The sequence below is a fragment of the Balearica regulorum genome, chromosome 3, assembly GCF_011004875.1.
Source record: "Balearica regulorum gibbericeps isolate bBalReg1 chromosome 3, bBalReg1.pri, whole genome shotgun sequence".
In the NCBI taxonomy this organism is placed as follows: Eukaryota; Metazoa; Chordata; class Aves; order Gruiformes; family Gruidae; genus Balearica; species Balearica regulorum.
In genome coordinates this window covers 125,057,804-125,078,923 of record NC_046186.1, presented here as the reverse complement: position 1 = coordinate 125,078,923, position 21,120 = coordinate 125,057,804, and the positions used below count along the sequence as shown (strand labels likewise).

Below are 21,120 nucleotides of genomic sequence, written 5' to 3'. Positions count from 1 at the left end.
CTTCCTGGTTGATTTGTGTATCACACATTCTACAATCCTCATCAAGATAAAAATTACCAGCTTTAAAGAGGCAAAATAACCAAGGTCCCGCTTCAGGGGAGAAGTTCAACCGCCACCAGAATGAGGAAGTTAACCAACACTTCTTGCTCGGGAGCCTTCAGCATCACTCCAACACCGAACCATTCTACTGCCATAACTTTCCATGTCCGAACGCAAACGGTACCTCGGTTTGATTGCTCGGGACTGTATTAATGTCACAGTCCTTCCCCCGGCCTGGGCTGCTTTCCAGGCTTCTTTTTTTTTTAATATTAACACTGTAGGGTTCATCTTAATGTTTTTATTTTGCTGAACATTCTTACTGGCACCAGTTACATTTGCCGTTTTGCTTCTAAGGATGCTTACGTAGGATACTAGTGATCTATAATCGGCATTTTTGGTGGCAGAGTTATCAATATTAGTTAAACATTAGCAGGCATGTAAAGTTTTATATATACATTCCTAGAAGATAATTGAAATATTACCTAACAGCTGTATCTCAAGCAGATTTCCATTATACTTCTAAAATAATAGGTTTCAAATAGGTAAGAAAAGGAGTTTGCTCTCTCAGTTAAGTTCCAGCACAGTGAGCTCGAGGGGATTGTGTTAGGTCTATAACGACACGCATGGTGGAAGGGGCGAAAGCAGAGCCGTGGTGCACACGCACCATGTTTCCTCTTTTCTAAAGCCATTGTGCAAGGAATAGGAGTTTTGTAACTGCTGTCAGAGGGAAATCGGCCAACCCTTTGGCATATGACTCGTGAATGCTACCCAAAATACCAGGTGAAACCGCCAGACTGTTGCAATAGAACCCCGTTTATTGTCTCATACAGCAGAAAACCAAAACAGCAGCAGCAGGATGATACAGCATTTAAATTCAGAGTCATTGTTCCCAATCGTATCCTTATTTCTGACGGCTTAGCAGCGTGACAGAGGCAACTGGAAACGGGGGAGGAGAGTCTTCTGCCCAGATTCCCCCCCACCAGTCTTGTGAAGCATTAAACAAGCAAGCAAAAACTTAAATTTTACTCCTGTATTTAGGCAGTAGCTTTTAGAAAAGACATTAAAAGCAGTGTTCTCCAGCCTTTAGAGCTTTGACTTAGTTTCCCTCAAGTTCTGGTACTGGCCTGAAGGGGCAAACTGGCCCGATCTTCTCACTAAGCATCTAGCAAGAGGTGGTGTGAACCTGCGCCCAGAAGTTTTTCTTGCTGGACAATCCTCAAAGCTTTAGGAAGGGCTCCCCGCCTCCTGGCAGTTTTATTTTGAATCGCGGCTGCCCCACACCTGTTTGGCTGCTCTTAGGAAGGACAGTACGGACACGGTCTTACGCTGGGCCGGGATCTCGAACCCCGAGAGCTCAAGCCCCGTGTTTGATGTGGACTGCAGAACGCAGACAGGCGGCGTGGGTTGGGACGGCATCAGACACCCTCAGCATCATCCTTCGGGCTAGGTCACAGTGAAAGGAAGAGAAACCACAACACGCTAAGCCTTCCTGCGCACCCCTCAGTTGTAATTAGATCAGAGGAAAAGATAAGAATAGTTATTTTGCAGACCGTAAAGAATTCCACTTCCCTGCACAGGAGGGAAGTCCCCAGCACAACGGGGAAGCACAACCTCTGTGACTAAGCAGCCACAGCACCTCGGTGCGCTGCAAATGCCAACTTTTGTCATTTTATGAGCAAACCACGCTGTTGCCAAACCCAGGAAATCCGTACCCGGTGCTCTGTATTCCTCAGCGTCTGCTTCCCCTTGCACAGGATGCTCCTACACTGCACCCAAACTACCCGTGAGCATACAAATCCACAAAGACAAGAACAGGCTTTTCTCTTCTGCTCTCTCCCCCCAACCAGCTGTTAATTTGGGAGAGAAGCGATGAGGCAGGGGTGAGGGGAGCAGGGAAGATGCACACAAAACTCCCACAGGGTACGACAGACCATGAAATGATACTGCTAGGAATGATTTACTCCAACATAATTTTATGTTCCAACTCATTAGAATCTAAAAGAAACGCGCTATTGGGAGTAACGTGCTGCTTCAACCCTCTCCCAGACAAGCCCTGGGGTGCAGGAACCTGTCAGTCCCCAAAACCGGGGAAAACCCAAGTCTCTTCTGGTATGCGGAAAGCACAAAGCAGAACCGGAGGGCTGCAGGTTTCTCTGCCCGTCGGCTTAGATTCATGCCCAAGGTATTATGCAGGTTTAATTCTCAGCCTGAGAGGCTGAGTTGTTCCCATGCTCATTTAAGAATCAGCAACGTGGAAAATAACGTGAAGGGCAGACAGCAAATTCGCAGCGATGGTTCTGATATCATCTGCAATTAGTCAAAGGGAATTACACCAAAGGAAAGTAGGTTTGGGAAAGTGAAACACGCCACTTCTAAGATATTTACTTCTATGAGAAGAGCTCAAAGGATGAGCTGGTTTAGGTCACAAAGCATTTATCCACACAGAAAGAACAAACATCAGTAACAAGCACTTAAACTCCCCAACTTGCCTACACAGCAATGCCTAAAACTCACCTGCGGGCTCCTCCTGCAGCACAACCCACACCGGTGTAGGAGCAGCAGCGCTCGCTTCTTGCCAAGACCTGCTGACTGAATATCCGAAAATGAAATCAGAATTTTCTATAGAAAGGTCACATCGTTATTGCTACATCTTTATTTGCATTTCCACTCAAAGACACTGCTCAAATAGTGCGGCCATTAGACTTCAGACAACAGGGATTCATTCTAGAGCTCGTTTTTAATTGTCAGTTAAACTCACAAATTATTAATTAGCTGCAAGGCTGGATCAAAAAAGCAGAGAGAATATTTACGTAAGGCACCTGCACAGCAGATAGACACGGCTGAGAGAAGTGCGTGGCTCAACGTGCGAGGCGAGATGGTCCCCAGGAAGTTTCACTTTAGCTGAAGGGGCGAAATAAGACGATCGGTCTGGGAAAGATTTTCTCAAGTGGTAAGGAAACGCAGGGTATTATTCCCTTTCCCGCACGTGAGCAGACAAGTACATTTCCTGGGCAGAAGCATCTTATTTGTATAGCTCTACAGACAGGACTTAGAGTTTTCATCCAGCACCCAAATGTAAGCCCACCTTACTAAAAGAAGCTCCTTTGAGGTCTGGTCTGAAGGCTGGTGCTCATCCTCTCTGGATTTGGGCAGGTCTTGCACAGGTTCAGCTCTCCTCCCTTAAATTACATTTCCAGCCCATAATAACAGCCCCTGCCGAGAGACAGAGAACAAGTGGAAGACGACTGGTTTCAGGAATTAAATCTCTTTATTGAGTCCTTGTGGGGAACCTCTGCTCTCAGCTGCGTTGTGTGTACTTTCCCTACACACACAGACCTTTCTCACGTGCTGCTCTGCCTCCACAATCTCCAAAATAAGAGGTTGCCTTCAAAAAAAAAAAAAAGGAGAATAAATGAATACACAGAACACGTACTGGATGAAACAAACGTTAGAATAACGCCAGCACAGCATGTCAGTACAATAACCGTTCTTGTACTGAAAAATATTCTTTTTCACTTTGTCACTTCCAATGGTGATTTAGTCTCACGGCCAGCCGAAGAGACGTGGTTTGGTGGGCCCTGGGCTAGAATATAGCTGCTCCTTCTTCCCAGAGAGAGAACTACAGACCCAGTGTCAAGAGCAGCGCAGCTGTATTTAAATGAAAAAAGGAAGGAAGACTTGTCAGGGAGAAATGGCTGTCTACAGGGGGTCACCCCAAGTTGAAAGTAGGAGCAAGAATCTCTCCTGACATGTCCAAAATGCTCTTAATTTCCTGTCTCTTCTACTAAAGCAAGCTAGGATCTGTCTGAAGAATGGATGACTTCAGGGCAATTCCTGAACCTGCCGGGGCAGGAAAGCGCCTGGGCAGACTAGGAAGGTAAACAAACTTGGGGTTTTCCAGCTCCCCAGGACCGGACAGAGAAGCCTCTGGGCTGCTGCAAGAGTTTCCAGTCACTGGTGGTTACAAAAGAATGGAAAAAAATGAGTAGCAGAAAAAGTGGAGCAGATGACAGAGCCCTACACCTTCTGCAATCTGTTGACTTCCCTTCTGCAGGCATCCCGAATCAAACCAGCTGCAAACAAAGAGTCCATTTTTCAAGGCAGCACTACAAACACTGAGAAAACCTCCTGTTACTTTTGTCCCCTAGCTACAGTGCACAAAAGGTACAATTGCTCACTTTGCCAGAGCACTGCTGGTGGGCAAGACCTCATATTCACGTATAAGAGAGCCAGTCAGGAAAACCTCCCCATCTTCGGAAACACACCCCACAACAAATCACACTACGGGAGTAAAATCAGGTTTAGAACCCCGTGGTCACGCACGGTGCTTCCAGGTCTTCCCTGTGATGCTCAGGTAGGAGCGAAGCCGGCAGGTACCTTGGGACAACACCGTTTACAGCATCGAAGTGTTAAAACAATCGACTTTCACCTTAGATTTTCCCCTCAGCAATGGGCCGAGCAGCTGCTGGTACCGGCGCGGCAGGGAAACCGTCACCGATTTCACCGGGAAGCAGCATCTCTGCTTCTCTAGACGGGGACGGGCGCAAGCCCCCTCCGCCAGCCTCGCAAAGGGGAGCGGGGCCAGGGTGGTTCCCGGGGGCGGCTCGGCACGCCCCGCTCCTGGCGCTACAAAAAGGTGGTGGTGGCGGCGGCGACGGGTACCGGCGGGGGAGCAGCGCCGAGGAGAGCGGGTAAGAGGAGGGAAGAGGAATGGGGAGGGTCGCTGGAAGTCCAGCTTTAAATCCGCAGCGCTTTTAATGCCCTGGGGGGCTTGCTTACCCCTCTCCGGTGCAGCGGCTCGGGGCCAGAGCTGGGAAGTCCTTGGGGTCCCTTCTCTTCGTTTAACTTGATGGTCCAAGTCTGGTGGGCAGCAAAGGGGACTGTGGTGACAGCAGGTTGCTCACCTGAAGGTCTGCACCTGCGTTTTCAGGTAATAAATACAAGATATGGACCGGAGGTGTCAGGAAACTAGTGACAGACAGACAGGAGTGGGAGAGGAGCTGGGCAGCGACACTACCAGGCAACGGGAGGTCTCCAGAGATGAACAATGCAGGGGCAGTGACCTCTCCTGGTACGGGCTGCCTCATACAAGGCTCTGAAATTGTAATTCAAAACAACCTTACTCTTTTCCTCACTCTGACAGGTAAGGCTGAATAAATAGTGACCGGTAAATTCCTGGCAGAGCACAAACCACCAAGTGGACGGGATCACCAGAAGATACGTGGTCACGCAGTTACACGGAGCTCCCCACCACCTTACTCTTGAATTATGTGACCGATCAGGTTTCGGACAGGTCAGACCTACCCGAATGAGAGATGTAAAACCCGAGTCGCAAGCAGCAGTTACAAAAGTGCATATCAGATTAGGCGACGGAAAGATGCGATTGCAAAGGCTGCTCACTACCTGTCGGGGCTGGGGGGAAGGAATAAAAAAAAAGTAAATAGAAAAATCATTCAGACTTTATCTACTATGATCTGAAATGAATAGTGCTCTCCTTCAAATTGCTCTCTGACACCATCTTTTAGCTTTGCCTCTAGAAAATAATAACGAAGCAAGATGTATCCTTTTAGTACATAAAAGGGATTCATTGATACAACTAAGGAAACAATTTCTGTACTTGGAAGTTAACTAGGAAATTTATTTTTTTTAAGAGTACTCATTAACATAGAACATGTTCTAATGATGGATTTTATATTTCTTTTCTCCAGGATGAGAATCCTTATTGGAAGCCTTCATTTCTACTTCATTTCTTTCTTACTCAGTAGAGCAAATGGATTCCTAACTCTGAGAACACCTACAGCCTATGCCTTCCCATTTTATAACTACTCCTATTTAAACCTCTCTTCTGTATCAGAAGCACAAGCTCCAAAAACAGCAAGAGCTCTCAATTTCTCCCATAATGTAATTGAAAAAATCACCAAAAGAGACTTGGAAGGTTTTGATGTGCTGGAAGTTTTAGACCTTTCCTACAATCAGATTAAGGACATTGAACCTGGTGCGTTTGAGAGTCTGCTCAGCCTTGTCTCTGTGAATTTATCGTTTAACGATAAGAAACTTCTCGTACCAGGTCTTCCAGCCCACCTGAAGCTCTCGCTCGCTAGCGAAGCCTCGGGGTCTTTACAGCTTTACAAGTATTTTGACAGATCACCAGAGGCTGCCTCGGAGCCTTCTGCACCCGCCGAGGAGCTGCCACACGCAGGAGGTCCATCTGTCCTGCGAAACGCTCATCCGAGGCTCAGGCGAAGTACAGAGAATCTTCTTCGAAGAGCAGAGAAAAATGTAACGGTCTCTCCAACCACCACATTAAGGCCTAATTTCTGCGGAGTGCCAATAAATGGGACACTCGCTCTGTCCAACAGCAAACTCTCCGAGGAAGAGCTGAGGTTAAAACTGGATCCGGATGTCTGCCAGGCTCAGCTGGATGGTATTTTGGAGCTTGACATTAGTCACAATGACTTGGAAATGGATCTTCTATTGCTGTTCATCCTGTTTTTACCAATGAAAAACATGCAGTCTGTTGATGCCAGTTACAACAAATTAACAATTAACATCCAAGACGTTGAGGCGATCTGTAACTTCCCATTCAGCAACTTTCTCTTTTTAAATATTAGCAACAATCCCATAAACAGCTTGGATACGCTGTGCCTCCCTTCAACCATCAAGGTAATCGATTTGTCCTTCACCAACATAAGTCGAATACCCCCAAATTTTGCTAAAAAAATGATTAACTTAGAAAACATGTACGTTCAAGGAAATCACTTCATATATACTGTACGTCCAGACGTCCCTAATGCAGTTCAGATGTTTCCCCCTGGAACTGTACGTATTAACGCCATTTCATTCGTCAGAGACGAGGGTGGAACACCCATCAAAAGCCTTCCGAACAAAGTGAAGTACCTGAAAATGTCCAACTGCTCCATTGTAGAACTGCCAGAATGGTTTGCTGGCACAATGGGAGAATTATTATTTTTGGATCTCAGCAGCAACCGGATTTCTGTGCTGCCTGACTTACCCACCTCCCTGCAGCATCTCGACCTAAGCAACAGCGATATTAGAGCAATACCCCCTAGTTTTAAATCTGTCTCCAACTTAACAATATTTAATATTCAAAATAATAAAGTTACGGATATGCATCCTGAGCATTTTCCGCTGACTTTAACGAAATGCGATATTAGTAAAAATAAGTTGAACACATTGTCATTAACCGACGCCCTGGAGAAACTCGAATATCTTAATGTTTCTGGAAACCTCATCGCCAGACTGGAACCTTCCAGCCACCTTTCTGCCCTCACTAATCTGGACAGCAGTCACAACCTAATCTCAGAACTCCCCGATCGCTTTGGGAAATCTCTTCCAACGCTGAGGTATTTTAATTTATCGGGGAATAAGATCTCCTTTCTACAGCGTGGCTCTCTCCCAGCTTCTCTGATCGAGTTAGACATTAGCAACAACGCCATTACGACCATCGTGGAAGACACTTTTGGCCAGCTAACGAGTTTGAGCGTTTTGACTGTTCAAGGTAAACATTTTTTTTGTAACTGTGACTTGTACTGGTTTGTGAATGTCTATATCCACCACCCCCGTTTGCAGATAAACGGGAAAGGAAGTCTCAAGTGCAGCTTCCCACCAGAGAGAAGGGGCTCATTGGTGGAGAGCAGCGACCTCACGCTTCTGCGCTGCTCCCTGGGCATCCAGATGGCCGTTACAGCCTGCGTCGCCATCCTGGTGGTTTTGGTGTTAACAGGCTTGTGCTGGCGGTTTGATGGGCTGTGGTACGTCAGAATGGGCTGGTACTGGTGCATGGCAAAGAGGAAGCAGTACGAGAAGAGGCCAGAAAACAAGCCCTTTGACGCCTTCATTTCATACAGCGAACAAGATGCAAACTGGACGAAAGAGAATCTACTGAAAAAATTGGAAACTGATGGATTCAAGATCTGTTACCACGAGAGGGATTTCAAACCGGGGCATCCCGTGCTCGGTAACATTTTTTACTGCATAGAGAACAGCCATAAAGTCCTTTTTGTTCTCTCTCAGAGTTTTGTAAACAGCTGCTGGTGTCAGTATGAACTGTATTTTGCTGAACACCGGGTCCTGAATGAAAATCAGGATTCCCTCATCATGATTGTGCTGGAAGACCTCCCGCCCAACAGCGTGCCACAGAAGTTCAGCAAACTCAGGAAACTGCTGAAAAGAAAAACCTACTTAAAGTGGAGCCCTGAGGAACACAAACAGAAAATGTTCTGGCATCAGCTAGCAGCTGTCTTAAAAACAACCAACGAACCACTCGTGAGAGCAGAAAATGGATCTGCTCAGGATATGTATGAGATGGAATGAGATACGAGAATGTGTAAAGATTTTGTGCCTGGAAAGCCTGCTGTCAAATAAAAGTATTTCTGTGTTTACCTCCTGCAAAGGCTGCTGTGTCGCAACGGGGGTTTGTCTCGGAGCGGTCCCAGGAGAGGTTACTAACGGGTTTGTAGTGTGTGCGTTATTCTGGCTGATAAAAGAATCCGTTATCCAAAGGGCTGAGACCCGAGCACCGATAAACAGCCTTTTCTTCCTGGGTGCTCAATTTTCTTAGGCTATTTCCAGCATTTCTTAAAATGCTGTGGATGTCACCTGAAAGGAAGAACAGCTCGAGTCACGCTGCAGGCCCTAACTGTCTTTTTGCGATTATTGCAGTGAAAAGCGATGTCATTCAAAGGTAAGGTTGGAGTTCAGAGTCTCAGTTCCAGAACAGCTTAAGATGAGAACGCACAATGCGTACACGTAAGAAAACCACAAACTACGATAGCACACAGGTAACAGCTTCCTTCTGTGGTTTAGCGAGTAAAGATTAAAGACTTACTTAATGAAGAGACCTGCAATTGCAAATCCATGCTGCTACATCATTTAGTTTAAGTAACTGGTGGAAGAGATCAAACTTTAAAATCTTTCATAATTACAGATTAACAGACACAACCAGACAATAAAAAAAGGGAGCCAGCTGAGCGTGTCAGTCTCCACTGTTAAACAATTGGTGTGAGCTTTATTTAAATGCTGTTCTCATAAACCTCTGAAGAAAAAGCAAGAAAGTTCTGTATAATATTATTTAGACTTAGGAAAGGTTTGACAAAGCAAGAAAGTTCTGTATAATATCATTTAGACTTAGGAAAGGTTTGACTTGACATAGCCAGCCTCACTCATTTCAAATGAATTCAGTGCTCCCTCTGCATAGCCCTTATCATCACCTAGTGCTACTTAAAAATAAAATAAAAAAAACTCAGCTGATCTAACAGCCACTTTCAAGAAAAATCAACAGAGTGTGACACTAAATAAATACCAGGTGAGAACAAATTATTTAGTGTAGCACAATCTGGGCTCGCTTGTAAGATGAGCAAACCCAAACAACTTCCCAGCAGATCACAGACTCAGGAATACAGAACGTCTCCGTACAACATATGGGACAGCACATTTGAAACACGCTCTGAAAAGGAATTAGCTCTGCTAATACCATCCTAATTGAGGCCAAAAGGGGAAACATGAAACAAACACGAGGCACTATCAGCAAACACAACTCTGCTGCAATGTATTTTGAAAAGGAAAAGATCCAGCTGGAGCAGTGCATGGTTTTCACCCTCCCTGTGCTGCTTCCCAGCAAAAAAGAAAAAACCCACACTGCAGCCGGTAGCATGTTTGACTCTTGGAACCGAGGTTCAGGGACAGCTTTTGTAATGAATGAAAGCATTTTTCTAATGCTAAACACAAACCCATTTTAAATAGGAATTGACAATGACCTGCGGTCAGCATTTATTAGTGCATAATAAATGTCATTTTGAAGTCAATTTGCCAGTACCAATTAAACTTGTGGATACTGTACTCGGTGGGGCCATGAAGCACAGCGCTTGAAGTTGACGATAACCAAAGAGCTATTCAAATCAAAGAAAGCCGCATCAATTGCACGGCGGGACAGAGCCAGTGCTCCCAAACCCCAGAAACGCTCTGAAATCGCCTCCTCTCCCTTTGTCCCACGGTGCTGACTCTCCAGTTTTCCACCAGTGCAAATTATGAGAAGCAGAGTAGGACTTACCCTCCTCTACCATCTCCATTTTTGGAGAGATCTCTGTGCAAACCCACTCTTCCTCAGCAAGCACGAGGAGTCGCGTACGCTGTCGTGAAAACAGAATTATTTTCCTGTTAAATTGCTGGCAAATTCTGTTCAGGGGTACTGAAGATTATACAGGGGATAATTTTCACAGCTTTCCTAACAAGTGACAAATTCTATACCTAAACCATGTGTACCATAAAATACCACAAGATAGCACAAAATTATTAGGCAATTATCCTTTTTGACTATCATCTGTCCAATTTTTGCACCTTGCCCTCCCCAGCTTATCGAAGCCTTACTGCTCAGGCAGACCGGCTCTGTGACTTTATTAAAAAAATACATGTATACCATCTTACAGAAACCTCTCTAACGTCTAGTCTAAAAAGTTCTGAGCTGGTGCCCAACTGCTGAACATTCTTTAGCAACTTTTTGAGGTTGTGTAGATAAGTGTTTAAAATTATTTGGCATTACCAGCTTTTAGGTTTTATATATAAAGGATAAAAACTACAATACTGCAGGCCAACAGCTGAAAAAGTCTTATCACCATAAAGCAAGATCTATGACTTAAAAAGACTGTGAATTTTCAAATGCTTTTGTTCATGTAAACGACCAGAAGTCACTCGTTAGTGACATCAACCACAAGTAATTAATCAGTTGTTTCTCTAATAAGCTTCTATATGCTTTTTTGGAGGCCACTCCTTATTTCATGGGGCACTCTGATCAAACTGTTAGTAGTACACCTAGCACCACAGATGTAGATTTTTCAATAATAAAGCAGAAACAGTCCTCGGGCCAAACGTCGTGACCGCGGCCAACACCATCAACTTGAAAAGCAGCTGAAGAGCACACTGAAAACACACGTTGGATAACCTCCTCCACCACGATGGGTTCATCCTAACCCCAGAAATCAAGGATTGCTTTAATTTCTGAAGTATAAAGTTTTACAGATTTCAAAACGTGTTGGCATTAACTGTCAGGCTCCCGATATTTGTATTGCTCACATGAAGCACCCGTTAAACGTTCCTAGTTTTTTTCTAAACAGTTCTGCAGCAACAAGGTCCGCGGTGCCTGTACGGGCAGTAAGAAAAGTACAACGCTGTGTGTGTCTTGGATTTGCCACCTCTCATATTCACGAGATGCTTTCTTGTTCCTGTTTTATGGACTGCACTAACCACAGACCTACTTTTTCTAACCTATTCGGTATTCCCATCCTTTTGTTGCTTAGTCTCTTACCCATCTCCTCTCTTCACATACATTTTCCATCTCCTTCGGCCAGCACTCTGCTGCTTCCCCTCTCGCTTAGACTGCTGCTTTTTTAACCTTGCCGTCAGGCTTTACTGGTTCTGTGCTCAGCAGAAGAGGGTTCTGGTACAACAAGGGGGCTAAAGGAAAAAAGAAAAGTTATACTCCAGAAAAGTCTAAAACAAGTATTTTTTTGGTCATATAAACTGAAGTAATCAGTTGTTATGATTCACTTCAAAGAAACCATACCTACATATTTTCAAAGTCCAATCTCTATTTACTACATCCACAAGCCTCCCTCAAAACACAGTCATTTAATACAACTGACAACTTAAACCAGATGTTGTTCCTACTGCGGATTAAAAGGTGTTGCACTTTCCTATCTGACACTATAAACATATTAACACACTGCTTGTATTAAGAAGCCAGCTGGCAGCAGGCGTTGACGAAAGAACACTAGTACAAAGTGCTTGGAAGGGACTTCAGTTCTTTTGTCTCAATAACACATCAGGTAAAGGCAATAAACCCTCCTTCTATCCTAAAGCTGCACCCTGCCTGCTCTACTCCCGCATGAATACTCAATGCAAATTACTTTTGTGAATAAGGCACGAGGGATTTTATCTTCTATCGCGTGATAAAGCTCACGCGATCCAAAACAAAAGCACAGCGGGAGTTGTACGTACGTGCAGCAAACCCAAAATCTACTTCACGTTAAAACCAGTCTCAATGCACGTCTTCAGCTCCCTGAAAGTACAGACAGGGCCCCACCTTGCAACCACTTTGGGGTCCTGCCCTGTGCTCCTCCGATCTGAAACTGTAATTGCTGCCAAGAATGTATCGTTTGAGACAAAATGTCAGGATCCCATGTATTTTTTCCCCTCCTGCTTTGTACTAAAGAGAAACACAAAGACAGGAAACCCAAGACTGATCTTTTAGTTATCTTTTATAATTACTTTAGAAAGAACCATGTTATTTGTTTATAGAGAAAAATACCTGGACAGAGAGAAAAGACTTACGGAAATAATTTCAATTTTACAGTTGTATTAGAAAGTTGTTCACATCCATTTTATTGCAAGAAAGCCATCTTGAATTATTCAAAATTAATTAAAATTCAGAGTGTTAAACAAAGAACAGTATTCATAATGTAATAGTCTTCCAGGAAAATCTTGAAAATAGTTTAGTTAACAAAGAGCCTAAACCAACAACAACTCACGCACGGCAATGATGTGAACAGGTTTTGTTTCTAAAATAACAAACCATCTTCACATCGCTGTACTTTTGCTAAATATGTGGCATTTTCCTATAGCGAGGCACCAAAAGTCTGTGGCACGATTATTTCAGAGATACTAAGGCTCTGCTGAAGTCCATACAAGTTGAAAGGCAATCGCTTGTTTTGAAAAGATCCGGCCACTTAAAGCGGTAATTGTCAGGAATTTAAATGCCTCCAAATCATTCCGCCTCAGAAGAAATTCCCACAACATGTGACACAACACAAAGGGTTGGATTTATAAAAAAATATTTAACTGCTGTTATTTGCTCACTGTGTAGACCAACAGATAAAGTTTATAAGTAGACAGATTATTAATCTTTAAATCAAACCGACATTAGACTTGTTAAGAAAACCTCAAAAACTTGTAGTCATCTTGTTATGCGGCCATTCTGTTTTTAGAAGCGTTAATAGCTGTCAGTTCTACCTGTCAGGAATATCACAGCCAAATCTGCCCAATTCCCATTTTTTTTACAAAGTCACATACAGAAAAGCAACCAGCAACACTACTCTTTGTGTAACAGTTTACAAATTAGAAAATTCCAGAGGCGATTGCATTACCATTAGTGTATCAATACTACAATATTGCAATATTCATCTTCATCCTCAAGTAAAACCTGCAATTAGGTATTGCAGTTATTTCTATTAGATGTAAAATACTTCTCCAATTATATTATTTTGGGATACGTAACACCACCAATCCTTAAAATATATGTACTGGGGTAATTTTTATATATATATAGATATCCTTCAGAGGCTTATTACAATGCCACAACACTTCTCAAAAGTCCTTCCCCAGTGACAACGCAACACTCTTTGTAACGTGCCTTGTCCTGCTTTAGGAAGGCGAGACTGAAATCCTAAACTTCAGCTGAAGTTCATGGAAATTTTGCCATTTACCTCAACAGAACCAAGATTTCACCCTGCAAACAGAAAGGACTTTCATTATTACCGACACTTTCTAAAACAAAATACTACCAATTCTTTCAACCTTCTGCAGTGGAGAACGTTTAAACTTGGGTATCGTTAACACCAAGTATCTTCCCAACTCTTCCTTCTTGAAAATACGGCAAGTATGCAATTCAACAGGTAATACTTCTGGGGCAGCCTCAGATTGTTCTCTGAGATATTCTGCCTCGTGATATATAGTTATAAAGCGCTTTTTTTTCCCCCACTTGTCCAGCAGTAAAATTTAGTACAAAACCCACCCTATTGTAACAATTCCAAATACAAATCTAAAATACTGCCCTTTTTGACTTGCCGCAGAAATTCAAGAAAGCATCGTGGAAGTAATATCCTAGCATTCGCTTCAAACGCAAATAGCTGGATATTAACAGCAGTGGCGTTTTTCTTAATTGGCAGCAGTACAGCAATACTGTATCATTGAGTTCAGAATAATTGTTAAGAAAAGCAAAGAAGGGGACCCACTGGGTCAGCTAGATCAGAACCATTTTGTAGCGTTATACCGAGGGTACGGGTATCTGCTTAGTCGAAGCACTGTCATAGTCTCGCACCAAGTCGTTGGTGGTGTGATAATGCATGGCAATGTAGGATTTGGCAAATCCAAAAGTCGAGTTCACCGGCTGTAAGCTATTTGGGGTGCTCACTTCCTGGGAAGGGCTGCTGTTATAGATACTGTAATAGGGCTCGATTCGGGTGTTCATGGGGGTTGAGCTGCTCTGTGCATAGGGCTGATGCCCAACAGAAGCCTTAGGACTCAGCACGCTTTCCTTGGAGTGACTGGGACCACAGGCGTGGTCCGCAACCTTTTTCTGAGGTTTTGGAGACAACACGTACGCTGAATTGGTCTCGTGATGGGATGACTTGTTCCTGTTGACTTCCAGGCTGCCTTTGCCCATGGCCCGAAGCCTCGTCTTCTGTTTGCAGCAGAAAAAGACAAGGGCTACGTACTGCAGGCACCAGAGAACTCGTCTCCGAAGTCCAGCACTGTTGCGGGAATATATAAAAGGATTTAATCCAGATTTGAAAAAAATGAGGGTAAACCCACACAGCTCGAACTGGTAGAGAACAAAGCCACCGCTGCTGGACAGCGTGTCCTGCACCAAAGAGATGCCCAGGGGCAGGCAGCAAACCAAGACAGAGAGCACGATGACGACACACGTCACCACCGCCTTGGAGTCTTTGGCCGCGGAGAGGTTGACCGCCGACACAAGCTGGAGCCGGCTGGTGGTGGTGGCTGGCGGCTGGCCGAGATGCTTGGCGTAGCCGTGCGTCTGGACGTGCTGCGGCTTGCTGTAGCTCTGGTTCCTGTACAAGGCAGGCACGACACTCTGCACGCCCTCCCCGGACGAAGGCCCCATGAAGGGCTGCGGTCTGGAGGCATCCACGGCCACCACAGGTGGGCACCTCCTCACCTGAGCGTTCCTCCGCAGGGCCTGGGCGATCATGACGTAGGAAACAGACACCACAGCTACGCAACAGATGAAATCGATGACGTAGAGATAGAGGATGATCTTCCCCTCGCTGCTGGCGAAGCTGGACATGGGCAGGCAGAGGCGGGAGCCGCGGGTTTTCAGGGTGGCCAGGGTGGCCAAGGTGAAGCTGGTGGCCCACAGGAGCAGGGTGAGGAGAAGGGTGCAGGGGAAGGAGGCGGCACGGTGCGGCTGCTTCCCTAGCACCATGCGCAGCCGGTGCAGGGCGATGACCGCCACCGTCTTGAGCGACATGATGATGAAGCCGGAGCTGGTGAGGTGGAAGGTGAAGCAGAAGGCACCTGGGATGCCTCGAGCCGAGTCGAAGAAGAGGATGAAGGCGAACATGGGGGCGGCCACCCCGCAGATGAAGAGGTCGCAGAAGGAGAGGTTGAGGATCATGAAGTCGAAGTTGGTCCTGAATTTCCTGAGGGCCGGGTCGAAGAAGGACAGGAGAACGATGAGGTTGCCGTAGGAGCCCAGGCAGAAGACGAGGGCCAGCAGGGAGGCGCAGGCCGCCAGGGTGGCGGCGTGGGTCCCCTCCCGCAGCTCCCCGCCGCCCGCGCTGCCGTTCCCGCCCAGCGGCAGCAGCGAAGCACCGGGGGGCTCCTCCTCGCCCCCCGCCGGCAGCCGCCCCGACGCGTTCATCTCCGCCCGCCGCCTCCCCGCGGCTGCGGCCGAGCGGGGCCCGAGGCGGGGGCGGCCCGCCCGCCGCCCCGCTGCACGCACGAGGCCGCGCTGCCGCCGCCGCCGCTCCCTCAGGGCCGCCCCCGCCATGGCGCCGCCCGCCCCGCCATGGCGCCCGCCCGCCCCGCCGCAGCGGCCGCCGCGCCCGGGCCCGGCCCCTTTGCTGGCGGAGCCCCGCAGGCGCCTCCCGTCCCGCTACCTCAGCCGCGGCGCTGCGCGGCGGCTGAAGTCACGGCCCACGCGTGGCCGCAGGGCCGGGGCCCGCCGCTCCTGCAGGGCCGGCCCTACATCCCCCCCTCCGGCACGGCCCGCCGTGCCCACCTCCACCCGCTGCTGCGGCCTCCGGGCAGGAGCTGCCGTGGGAAAAGGTGGCGGAGGGACACGCGTACCCTGCAGACGCGGTCCTGGGCTTCCTGAGTCGCCTCTGGGGCCGCATCTGCATTTCCAGCTCGGGAAGAAGCAGCGGCACAAACCCTGACTCCCCGTTGCACGAACTTGCGCTCTGTGCAAGCGGCTGCTTTGATGCAAGGCGCTGTAGCAACACAGACTTTGGTTTTAATCCGCTCCTTCCTACAGTTTCTACCACGTCTCTCCACATTAACCTCCAGCAGCTGCCGAAAAGTGCCCCACACCGCATCCAGCCTCCTGGTGAAGCACCATCAGGAGCTCTTCCTCCTCCCTGGGGCACCCGCAGCACCAGCCCCAACCGAGGGAGCTGGCTGGACGGCCAGCGCCACGGCAGCGGCTCCATCCTGAAGCTTTCGTAAAGCTTCGTGAAGTCAGTTGAGAGAACGCCGCTGGAGGTTTTGCTACAAGTCACATCGCTGCCAAGCAATACCAAGGCAGGAGCTGGGCTCTCAAGGCGTTGAGGTCCCTCCATGTTGACTTAACACCAACAAAACACCTGCCCCAAAACAAAACCTGATGACCATCAAAATTTAAGGCAGAATTTTGAACACTGCGTCCTTCCCCTGCTTGCACTTTTGCATTGCTTTCCCCTCGCTAGCGGGGTAGCGAGGCCCTTTTTGATTGCTTGTCTGCACCCAGAAGCACAGGATCTAAAGCAAAGGAGCTTCTGTATTCCCACAGGGGGGAAAACACGTAAAATCAGCATTCCTTCTTTATCTGTTACTGCCAGCTACTACTACCACAAATACAGTAGTTGCCATTTAAAATGATGGAGAGTGCTGGATGTCTGAGCACTTAAAGGGATCGTTTTGAAACACTCACATGGGCTTGACAATGAGGACAATATACGTTTCTATATATACCCATTATATATATATACACACATTAATCTGTATAGTGTCTTAATCTAGCCATACCCCCAGCAATCATGCAGAAGTACAGCGGTGCTTTGTAGAAGCATCAAGACAGCAACAAGAACCTTGACATCTAAAAGCTTGTCAGCACTACCTGCTTGTTTACTTTTCAATGCATTTCTTCCTAAAACTAAGAGCAATTTTTTAGTAAACCTATGATTCACAAGGGTAGCCCGGCCTATATCCTTGCATGCTAAACACACTTCCAGCTGGCAATCCATCCGGATTTGTTGTTGGGATCTGCGGCAAGAAAATGCCAGCAGCCATCGGAGCAGGCTGCAACAGTGCCTTGCAACCTGGGCACCTACATGAGGTGTGTGTAGCCTTGGTTTGTTCTTAAGCTAGTTGCACACAGGAGGGAGAAGGTCCAAAAACCAAAACGTGATATCCATGGTTTCCTGTGGCTTCAGCTATGTTCTCCCTCAGCTTGGCTGTCACTTTTATTCCCACTCTTGCTTATATTTTTGTTCTCCAAGTCATGGCTAATTTGAATTCTCTGGGTGAATCCTGGCCCTATTGAGTATGAGTTGTGCCAGGCTGGGATCTCCCTCCTTGAATTTTCTTATTTATAAACATCAGAGCACACTGAACTGCGTAATTAAACAAGACTGACAAAGTATCAGCCTAATGCAAGAGTGAGTTACTTCAAAGTGATTAACACCAAGGAAACAGTGATGATTGTTCTCTTCACATGAAACTAATGTGCTCAACAATATCCACATCCTCTCAGAGCACGTAACACACCGCACCGCAGTTCAGTTCTAAGCATGACACTGCATAAAACCTGACCTTAGGTTCACACTATGTCTAAGCCCCGAGTCCGCATTAGGCTATGACAATTTCTGACCAAAAATATAGGAGTAGTAACACATTTTGCAAAACAAGAGACCTTTAAAAAGTTGGGGAGGGTCTACCTAATTCCAGGTGGTGTTTGGCCAAATACTCAGCCCTGCATGACCACAGTTAAGACTTCTTAATTTCCCGTAGTTCCTAGATTAGCAGGTGGAAGCATGCACACAGAAATAAGGCTGCACATGCCTAATGGGATCGTTTTTAGCAAGCCCACAGGGTTTTAAAGGAGTTAGCAAGACTGAGACTCCGATCTCTTAGGTGCTTTTGAAACTCCTGACATGCTGAAAAATGGATTTAGGCATCAAAGCTGTACGACCTGGGCCTTACAACGTGTTAAATATTTTAGAACTAGTTATGTGCAAAATAGGAAAAGAGCAGCCTGCATTTTCCAATAGGTGATAGATTTAGATTGTCACTCATTTCATTAATGCAGGCAGGCCCATGAGAAGCAAGGATTGTTTTTTGGTTTTAAGATGTTTTGCCCCTCTGTAGTTTGAAATGAAGGAAGGTATTCCTCATCATAGCCTCCAAGCCTCAAAACAGCCCAGGAACGTGGCAGGAGGTGGGGAGCCGAAAGAAGGTCACTGAATACAGGGCTTGTACTCGGGGAGCGAGGGGATGAGCCGAGGCAAAAAGGATCTCCATGGGAACACGAGAACACTGCACAGTCACAGTCACTTTGGCACAGCAACGCGTCTCGTTGGCCTGCCCCTTTTTAAAAGAACTGCTGAAGTTTGGGACAGGAGAGAAGAGCGGTGTAATAAATCAGTCTGAGTTTCGCAAGGCCGGCATCACAACCTCAACAACTTTTGCAGCACCTTGCATGAGGTACTAGGGTATCAACTCTTTCTTTGCAGCACCCTTAAGCCTTTCCTTAAACTAATTAATAAAAGACCCCAGGGCTCTCTAGTGCTATCCAAGCTTCTCAACTATTGCTCAGTCTTGGAGTTTCCGCTGCATAAGGAGAAACTCTGTTCCCAAGATGTTTTTACAACAGTGTTGCATTTTGAGTAGGGGAAAGATGCTGGAATAATAAAACGGAAAACTAACCCAGAAAAAATAGAAATAAAAGCCAGGAGAGAATAAATAAAAAGCTTTTAACTGATACTCTTAAGAGAACCCTTTCATGGGCGAACTCATCTAGGCTTCTGAATTGCTAATCTCACTAGATTTACTGCTGAAACAGATTTGCTGGGTTTATTGCTATTTTTCCAAGGCATGCTAATCAGAAGTAATTGTACCTCCTACTTCCCAGTACCCCTCACTACTCCCAAAGGAAAGCACGTGTCCAGCTCCATCTCTACCAGCAAAATCTGCTCAGGTAATTTACACCAAATACCTGCAGCAGCGAGGGTGCCAAGAGCCCATGCAAGGAAGGCAGGCTGAACTTCCACAAGCCTTTTGTGGAAAAAGGCATTTAATGTAGAATTAGAAAAGGATCATGGGCAGCAAGGCTCCCTCTCCTTTTCACCCTTTGAAAAGGTCTGCCTTGTTAGTATGCAGCTAATGCCTCCAAGCGCTGCACTCTAATCCATCAGAAATCAAAGACAATTTTGCTAATAAACTTTGTAGGCAATAGTTGAAGCTTTTATCTGCTGAGAGAGAGAACTCTTGATTCAAGATTGCTTTACAAAGAGTTGTTCTCCTTCCCAGGGAGAGAATACTAACCTTTTTTTCCTCTCAGCTCATGGAATTTCCCTCCTAAATCTCTCTCAGAGAAGCACCTGTTGACCAAGAGAGAAAAAACCCTCAGTGCAAACCAATTACAATCTGCTTCTCATGTGTGTGCATTGCCTTAAACAGCTTAGCAGTTATCTTCCAGAGAGTTTAATTCTGTCATCAAACCTCCAATTCCTTGCAGCAGACTGTGAAACTACCACTGCCCTAGTGCCCCGGGTACCTGGTTGGATTAACTGTCGTAAACCCCCTTCCCTGGAGCACGGTTACCTCTAGCCTACAGACAACCTGGAAGTCTGGATCAGGTTCGGGTGAACTCCCCCCCTCTTCTTGGAAATCCTGTTCTCCAGAGCCTGCACAGCAACATGACTATGTACGGCAAGTATTTTGTGATTGGGAAATCCACAGAAGTTGCCTTCCAGTTACTGCACAGTGAGAGTATAAAACAAATTAGCTGGTAATTCACAGCAGGACTGAAGTTAAAATCTTGCAAGGACAATGGCCAGCAAAACTTTCTGCTGATAAATTGTTTGGGGTTGGTTTTTTCCCCCCTTTTACATCTCACCAGATAATCGTGTTTTCCACAGCACAGGGACAAAGGAAGCTGGAGTCTCTGCTGTAGGATTCCAGGAAGTCTGAAGCTGTGGAAGAAAGTGCGAGACTGAACGGAGCGTGGGATACCTAACTGTGAAAAGCTGACAGGAGACATCATCTATGTGTACCAAGCGCAGGACTCCCAGCAGCCTGGCAAAGAAGTAAAAAGGATGAGAGGGCAGATACCTGGACATAAGAGGAATATAGTTGTAATATAACATATCAGAAATAATGACTTTCATACCTTTTTCCTCTTTTATAAAAAAAAAATCCATATACAGATTAGCTCCCCTTGTTAATAATACAATCCACCAACATGGAGTCTGTGGTGCCAGACTCCCAAAACCACAAGTTTGTCTTATTCGCCCAATTGATAATTTTCTAATACATTTTTATCTAAATAAGCATTATGTCTCTGCTGTGAAATTATCAGGTTTTCACATGCACAAATATACCCAACTGGGTTATGGAAACACAGGAGACCACTCCATTCTTAATCTTTAGCGAGTTACTAAACAGTAAGTCACTGCAACTCGAGCAAAAAAACCCCAAAACCACACCAAAAAACCCCAACAAATGAATTCCACCTTACATCACTGCCATTCTTTGGTGCTTCGAACAGTGGTGGTCACCGAGATGATTTGTGCAGACTGACTCATGGTCGCTAAGGCTATCAAGGTTACCGGACCACCTCCAAGATATTTTTCCATCTCCCTTACTGTTCAAGGGGAAAAATTCTCTCTTCTCACACTAGAACTGTCTCCCTCTCCAGACTGAGGTTTTGCCGTTGTTTCATCTCTACAGCTTTGGGGAAGAGACAACATAAGACAAAGTGATGGAAAGCTTGGAACTCGTTACACATGTGTATATTGCTTGGGAAGAGTTAGGAAACAAAAGTAGCAATCGAGTTGTGGTATTTGA

General features: G+C 46.1%; 2 protein-coding genes across 2 annotated transcripts; one reads left to right on the top strand and one right to left on the bottom strand.

Moving 5' to 3' along the window:
- The first annotated feature begins 5,681 nt into the window (after window positions 1–5,681).
- Window positions 5,682–8,373, top strand: LOC104632605 (toll-like receptor 2). The gene has a single exon (XM_010298512.2). It carries the CDS (start codon window positions 5,719–5,721, stop codon window positions 8,371–8,373), a length of 2,655 nt encoding a protein of 884 aa, XP_010296814.2. The 5' UTR covers window positions 5,682–5,718.
- A 4,987-nt stretch (window positions 8,374–13,360) lies between these two features.
- GPR75 (G protein-coupled receptor 75) lies at window positions 13,361–15,972 on the bottom strand. The gene has a single exon (XM_075749915.1). It carries the CDS (start codon window positions 15,842–15,844, stop codon window positions 14,096–14,098), a length of 1,749 nt encoding a protein of 582 aa, XP_075606030.1. The 5' UTR covers window positions 15,845–15,972; the 3' UTR covers window positions 13,361–14,095.
- Between the last annotated feature and the right edge of the window lie 5,148 nt (window positions 15,973–21,120).

Coding starts and splice junctions, on each gene's coding strand:
- LOC104632605 (XM_010298512.2), top strand. CDS start 5,719: ATGATGGATTTTATATTTCTTTTCTCCAGGATGAGAATCCTTATTGGA.
- GPR75 (XM_075749915.1), bottom strand. CDS start 15,844: ATGGCGGGGGCGGCCCTGAGGGAGCGGCGGCGGCGGCAGCGCGGCCTC.